Source organism: Oryzias melastigma, linkage group LG14, assembly GCF_002922805.2.
Source record: "Oryzias melastigma strain HK-1 linkage group LG14, ASM292280v2, whole genome shotgun sequence".
In the NCBI taxonomy this organism is placed as follows: domain Eukaryota; kingdom Metazoa; phylum Chordata; class Actinopteri; order Beloniformes; family Adrianichthyidae; genus Oryzias; species Oryzias melastigma.
In genome coordinates this window covers 6,544,031-6,551,973 of record NC_050525.1, presented here as the reverse complement: position 1 = coordinate 6,551,973, position 7,943 = coordinate 6,544,031, and the positions used below count along the sequence as shown (strand labels likewise).

Sequence of the window (7,943 nt, the reverse complement as noted above, 5' to 3'; positions counted from 1 at the left end):
GCAGCCTACTTCCAGTATGCGGTGTGAATGCAACTGAAGAGTTTCATTTGTGAAAGAAGGCTATCTCTGATGAAAAACACAGACTAGGGTTAATCATGGTCTGTGCTGCTTTTCTGCATCTGACACACAGTGTCTTTGATCTGTGCAGGTTTCATAAAATCTGTCATTCTGGAAACAAATTTTCAGGCTGGTGTCAGTTTTTGTGGATCATCAGTGGAAGAAAGATCCAAAAAACAAACAGATGAAATAATTAGAAAACAACTAAAACATTATAATCCCCTAAAGTGTCCTAAGAGCCCTGAGCTACATCCTGATGAACATCTGGAGAAGAACCCGTCAGAGCTGAGACGGTTGGAGCAGAAGTCTCTCTGACTAAAAGGATTGACTCAAGAAACTGTTCAAAATATATTAAGGTGTTATAGAAAAAAAAACAGAATTCTTTGGAGAAAACAATTTTATTAAAATTTATGCATGAAGTCAGTGTGTAGAATGAAGCCTCAGTTCTCCTCTTTGATTCTCAGTGATTTTCAATAAGAAACGTGGAGATGTCTCCACCACGACTGAAGGACTAGTGAAGACCACAAAGACTTGTTTAAATCCTACCACATCTTTGTGGTTCCTACAACAGAGTTTAGCATCTGCAGCAAAACAAAAACAAAACCTTCAGCTCCAACAAGAAAGTAAACCTTCACCTAAAAGATTAATAAGATAACATCACACTTCCCTTCTTGATTCCAATAAGATCTTCTACATTTATCACAATTGTTAAATATTGAACTCCAGTTAATGATTTCATAATGCAGTAAAAGCAATAACATCAAATATTTATCTTTAGGAATAATCATATAAATAATTATCAATGATCCTAATAATAGTTAGAGAATCATCAGCATAATCAAAAACTTCACACACATCTGTGATTGTTGGGGATGGGGGATGGGGGGGGGGGTACAGTGAGCAAATCAGAGCAAACAGAGTAAATATAAGATCAGGAGACACCGCAGGTGGGCGGAGCTACAGGAGGTTTTTATGAAGAGGGTTGAGGAGGAGGAGGAGCTTCATCGTCTCTGAAACAGCAGAGAGAACATACGAGGGATTTAGCAGTCAGAAAACCTCACAAACTCAGGTCTGCTTCACTGGTTGGTTAACAGAACATCAGCTCTGGTCACTTCTCACTTTCTTAAAATGTCTATCCTGGAATAATCTGAGCAGAAACCCTTTTGTGACAGAATCTCTACTCGCTGTTCTGCAGGAAATCCCTCAGCTGACTGTAAACACGAAGGCGAACTCTTCCCTCTGCGGGTTCATGAATTCCATCATTAAATGTTGGGTTAAATGCTGACTGACCTTTTAGCAGGTCTGAGCCGCCCAGGTCACTTTAGTGGTCTTTACAGCGGTGTCTGCACTAATCATGCACGGTGAAGGCTTCCTGCATCCTAATGAGCAGCATTCACCGACAGTTATAACTGTATTTGCAAATTCTGTCCCTACAAAAATTTAACATCAATTAACTTATATCTTTAAGTTATGTTCAGGGGAAATAATCAGTAATTTACCGACCAGAAAAATGACAAGAATTCAAAAAAAGTATTTTTCTTGTTTTGTGGTTTAGTTTTTCAGCATTCATAGCTGTGGTTAGTACTTGTAAGTAAATCTCCATAAAGTACTGCGCTGTTTATTTTTCCGTGGAGGCTTCCTTACCTAGTGTGAAGGGGCAGATCCCCCGGTGGGAACTCTGACCATAACTCCCTGATCAGTTCTTCAGCTTGGTCAGGAGTCAAGTTGTCAGTGGAGTTGCACGTCACAGAGTCTAGCTCGCAGTGCTCCAGGTTCTGTCTGAGCTGATCCACGTCAAACTTCAGCACCTTTTCAAAATAAAGGTTTTTGTGTGACTTCATCCTATTTTTAACAAGACAAACTGTTTTATTCAGACATGCTCTGTATTTACTGTCACTGAACTTGGAACCAGATGATTCTGCAAACAGGTTGAAGCAGAAACACTTTGGAGAGATAAAAAGCCTCAATAGTTTTGTGTGTGCAAATGTTTTAATTCATACAATACGTGTGGGGGGGGGGACAGTCTGTAATTGTGTATACATATATAAATGGATAATTTAAACTGACTGAATTAAATACAATTGCATATATTTTAAAAACAAACACCACGTATAAGTCTCCTCCCACTGCGATACAGCTGCAACAAGCATTAAAGCACAATTGACTCATACAACTTGAAAGCAAGGTTTTGTTTTTAACCCCTGTGCTATCCTGGTATTGTTAGTGTTCAACCATCCATCTCTACCTCCAAGCACTAGAGGGAGCTCTCATCAGAGTACTGATGGTCCCTGCTCCCTTCCTCTACTACATCTCCCATAATCCATTGCTCTCTGGTGCAAGCCTTCCTCAACATCTCATCATCCACTCTGTATACATTTCATTCTCCAACCTCTGCTCAGAGCAAAGTCTTGTTTAGTTTGCTAACAGTCTGAGGATTTCCTTCTTTGTCTGATTCTCCGTGTTTGGACTCCTGCCTGTTCATTCGACATCCTGCCTCGCTCTTTGTGTTTGACCCTTGTCTGGACTCTGACTACGTTCATGTCTTGTTCTTGCTCAGTAAACCGTTTGCATATGAATCCAAACGTCTCAGTCTCTTCATCACAGGTATGTTGACATCAGGAGAGGGGTCATCTGGACCCCACAAGACAGCAGGCTGAACTTTTTTTTCCAATATTTTTTTCATTTCACTGTTGTCTGTGGCAGACATGAAATCCTGTCCATCTTCATCCACATTTATCATGGGATGGATAAGACGTCAATGTTAGGCTGGGGTCATCTGGACCCCAGAGGATAACACAAGGGTTAAAGCATTTTTATTTAGCAAATTGAACTTATTTAAAGATGAACTCCATCCATGAAGGAAGTCCAGCAGATCAGCTGGAGATTTCCCTGCAAAATCCTGCATGCCGTATATGACGGTTCTCATCCGAGACAGATCCGAGTGCTGCATTGAGATGGAGAGGGCTGTGTGCAAAAAGTTTATCCTTGTGCTTATGAAATTTCTGGGGGTCCATGAAGGTGATAAAGCTATTTTTTCATGGTCTTGAAACCTGTTTTTGTCTGGTAAATGATATAGTCTGAAATCCTGCCATGACGCTGCCAGTAAGGAGACGATACGCGCCAATGCGTTCGGAGCGTCCGTGATGCGTTCAGTGGCGGTGTGGAAGTTCTCATACTGGCCCCTTTGTTGTTCAACATTGTCTCAAAACTCTGTTACCCTTTCCAGATAGAACTACTGGAAGGCTGAAAGTGGTGAATAAATCCTTTTTCCCACTGATTCGGGCTCGCTAGCTTCAGGGTTTTTCGGCCTTTTTTGACAATGTCTAATTTTCTAGTAAAGTCCATCTTAAGAATGGCTTATGCAATAAATCCACAACTAAATCAACTTCTCTCCCTTCTTCAATGGTTAACTGTCAAACAGTGAGTAATTTAAACAAATATCAAGTGCAGCTACTGCCTACAGCCTGAAAAAAGTACAGCAGATGTTAGTAGCAAGAGCTTTGACCATCCAATCAGAGGCGATTATGTCATCCTCCGCCTTCATGTAGCTACTAATACTCCAACTCAAATTCTGATCAGCTGAATCAATGTAAGCAAGTTTAATCCATATATGTCTATGGTTTAATTGTATTTTTATGGAAAGTTGCTGCAAAACTGGGAGTGAAGGTGGAACCACTGACTGTATGACTGTAAGGCAGACTTTCAGGAGCCTAGCAACAAGTGAGGAATCAAATCTGATTGGTTAGAAACTTTCATGTAAAAAAACAGTGACAGAAGCACGGCCGAGTGTAGGGCTGTGAGAGAAGCTGACAGAATAGTTGGAATGATTTAAAATATATTTTGGACAAATGCATATAATTAAAAAACTTTAATTATATTTAGATTCTTCTTTTCTGATAACTTTAGGCCTTCACTGAAGGCTTCGCAGGCCCTGACGGTATGCCACTATTTCACATGTACACTCAATAATCAAACTCAAAATACAATTTACGCATAGAACTTGAAATATAGCAGCTTAAAAATAAATACAATTTCAAAATAGCTACTATGCAAACAAATCTATAAATTGTTTTTAAATATTTTTTTTATTGCATGTTACAAATCAAGTATCACAAACCAAAACCCATTAAGACTCTGTTCTCTCCATAGAAGCAGGCAGTTGGAGTACCAGGACAGAACACCCACACTAGGCAGACCTCCTCCAGGGTTTTGCTGTTCTATTACGGATTTGAAATGTTATTATTGAGTCAGTTCCCATGCTCTAACACTTTCTGGTTGAGCTGCTGTTTGTCACAGCTGGTTAAGAAATATGTATTTCAGCTGTTCTTCACAGATGTTTGGTGAAAAAATCTACATAACAACTGATGGTTCAAACTCCTGTGGAAAAGACAGAACATCTGAGGTTTCACTGGTTTTGCAGCTTATGTAAGGATACTTCATGCATTCAAGTTTACATGAACCCTGATGAATCTGCACCAACACTCTGCTACAGTTTGAGGTCTAGCTGTTCATCAGCTGCTTCAGGATTCTGAGCTACTGTAGAGAGGAAAGAAGCTACAGAGAGAAGCTTTAGAGGAGATGGTTGGAGAGCAGCAAGATGTTCACCTAGAGCTAATAATGAATGATTGGAGTCCTTTGGTCTGGACTTGGAAAACTGCTGACTGACAGTTCAGAAACATGGAGATGCAGCGTGAAGAGTGAACATACCTCTTCTCCAACATGGAACGCGATGGCGACATTGTCCCAGACATAAAAAGGACAACATTTTATAGGGATCTCCTCCACTTCTAAACTGTTGTTGTTTTTGTTGAGCTTATAGCTGTCAGAAAGAACAAACAATACATTAAAGAAGACCAAACAAGATCTTTTTAAAAAACATTATAGTATGATGTTTAAAAAAACAAGAAAATGGGATTTCAATAGTTTGCCTGTCTGAGGAAGACTTTGCAGCAGCCCCCCTACTCCCCCTATTTCAAGAGAATCTCACCACAGAGAAAAGATATGGCGATGAAAATGAGAAGCCGGAAGTCCCGCCCCCTGCCGGAGCCGGCCACAAAAAAAAAACACCATTCCCGCTCAAAATCATTGGCCAGAAGTCTTCGACTGGAACCCCCCCAATTCAAGCTTTTGACCTTTTTTCCCTTTGAGATACCGTCACATGATCAGCTGATTCACAAAGAAAAAGAAATCAGCTGCTTTTTCGCCACAGGTAAAGTTCCGTTGTAAACGGGTGTAGCCATAAAAATTTTAATTCTTGTTAATATTGACTTAAAAGAAATAAAAAATATAACGTTTAACTTGCAAGTAAAATCTGATTCTGACCTCTCTTGTGTTTCTTGCAGTCACAGACTATTTCAGGTTGATGAAACCTAACAGTCAGTTTACATGGTTGACCACTTGGTGGCTACTGTTCCTAAACGCTTCCATGTTGATAGAGCTGACAGTTGACTGTGGAATATTTAGCATGGAAGACATTTTACGACTGGATTTGCTTGCATCTAATGACAGTTCCACGCTGGAATTCACTGAGATCCTGAGAGCGGAACATTCTGTCACTTTTGCTCGTGAAAACAGTCTGCATATCTGAAGACTTGATTTTATACACCTGCGGCCAGGTAATTAGGACACTTAACTTTAATCATTTGGATGAGGGAGACATTACCTTTGGTATTGTAGAGTTTGATATAAAGTGTTATCCTGTGTATTCACGTTTCTTTTCTTTTTGTTGTTTCACGTATTAGCAGATTTTTTTCAGTTAGGTGACTCATCCGGTTCATCACATAAACTCAGACAACTCAAGGAGCTTGTATGAAGTGTTGGGTGTGAAGGACATGCTACGATGCTGAGGTGTATGTAGAAATACTTGGAAATTTAAAAACAAAATGATTTCTTATTACATTTGTTCTCTTATAGGAAAAATGCCACAAAGACATGTTAAAATTTTAAAGCAGTTCTGAAAAAAAGGGTCAAACTCTGCACTAGATAGGTTTACCTAATAAATGTAGATGCTACATTGTAGATACATCTACATTCCAAGGTCAAGTCAAACATTAAACTCATGAAGTGAGAGCAAATAAACTCACACCCCCATTCAGTTATTAACAATATCAAACCATGAGGCTGCATTTACTCCACTCACCAACATTACAGAACAACAAATGTTTTAGTCTTTAGATGTGGAGGTGATCACATGACACAAGAGTTCAGAAAAAGAGATTAAAAACACCGCGGTCAGTAGTTAAACAGCCAGTCTCACCTCCGACCACCAGAGGGAGCTCTCACCAGAGTATTGACTGTTCCTGCAGTCTTCCTCACTATACCTCCCATTATCCAGCACCCTCTGGGGGAGGTCTACCCCCCCTCCCCCACCTGTCTCTCATCAACTTCATACAGTATATACTAGCTGTTTTTGAGATGACTTGCGCCTCGCCTGGATCGTCGGGGAGACCAGCCAGCTGCAGCTGGGGGCGGGGAAAGGCATCTGAGATGAAGGGGAACAGCGAGACCGTATGAGAACAGGAAGTCTTTCCGTGAACAATAAATTAAAAATAGTCGCTGGATTAATTCAGTGTGCTCTGTCCCAGAGAAATAAACAATTTAGATTGAAGTTATTTTTCAAAGGCAATAATAGCACACATAACCACAGATGATCTGATATCTTGTTTATTGTACATCAATGGTTGGCTGATACATGTGTGTCTTTGCTGGGGTGGGGATGTGCACGAGAAAGGTAGCGCACACCCCGAAGAAAAAAGGCAAAACACATTAGTGTTACGACAGCTGTCGTTTTTGGAGTGCCAGAAAAATAATAAAAACAGTTCCTCTAAAAGAACTGAGACTGGTTCCTTGGCTTCGCTCGCTCCAGAGACTCTGAGGATCCGCACAGGTGAACCCTAGATGAAGAGCAGCTTTTGGCGCAACAGGAGATCTCTGAGTCTTCTGACCACAGTCGGAGAAGAAAGCAGGAAAGGTTCAACACCTACTTTCCAGAAAGAGTCACGAAATACACAGATTTCCCTCATTTAGTGCCAATCATTTCTGATCAGCATCCGGTCAAAGTGCAAAACTATCAGGACACCATTTCCTACAATGCATTGTTTTGTAGTCATTAAGCTGGCTTGGAGCCAGCGCAGTGCCAGAATTCCAGCTGCACCCGCCTCTTTCTCACGATATTTTCATGATGATTGACAGTTGACGTCAGAGTCAAAACTACCCAGCATGTACCGCAATGCAGGCGATCTGCGCAGCGCTGCATCCGCCTGCATCCGCCTACATGATCTCAAACACACCTCTTCTCTCCCTGACTTCTGTCCTGTGTGAAGTCTTGGTTTTGCTTTGCAACCAGTCTGAGCAATTACTCAGAGTCTGATTCTCTTCTTATCTGAATTTGAACCAGAAACATTCCACGCAACGTCAGATTTCAGTAAAATCCAAAAGTTAATCGATTTCATTTTTTTCTGTCTGGTCCATCTCTTACATCGGATTCATCTAGTTGGAACTGGGATTGTTTGCTAAAAGAATTAAGAGTGGTCCCAACCCAAAGCAGCTTAACGTGGAACGAATAAATAGTCATTTGTTAAAAAATACATTTATCATTTAAGAATATTTCTATGTTTAACCCACATAGAAGATAAATAGAAAACATGTTTGAAGTTGTTCGTCAAAAAAAACGTGAACTTTTAAAGAAGTTTAGAATTTTACTAGTTAGAGAAATGAGAATAAGTTTAGCTTTGAGTTAGGGCTGGGCGATATGGGAATTTTCATATTGCGATATGGTTTTTTTCATTTTGTGCGATAACGATATTAAAAACGATATAAATCAAATAATCAAAGTAATCTTTATTACAAACAGCTTTAGGACTTCAGATTTTTACACCTTAACCCCC

General features: G+C 40.2%; 1 protein-coding gene across 1 annotated transcript in view; it reads right to left on the bottom strand.

The window, feature by feature from the left end:
- Positions 1–436: 436 nt before the first annotated feature.
- The window catches only part of LOC112138667, a 29,813-nt gene continuing 22,306 nt past the window's right edge, over positions 437–7,943 (bottom strand). Inside the window, exons 4-6 of the mRNA XM_036215172.1 lie at positions 4,765–4,876; positions 1,702–1,865; positions 437–1,067 (exon numbers count right to left, since the gene is read on the bottom strand). Of these exons, the coding sequence (XP_036071065.1) occupies positions 1,028–1,067; positions 1,702–1,865; positions 4,765–4,876 (316 nt within the window). The 3' untranslated portion in view covers positions 437–1,027. The remainder of the gene's footprint in view (positions 1,068–1,701; positions 1,866–4,764; positions 4,877–7,943) is intronic.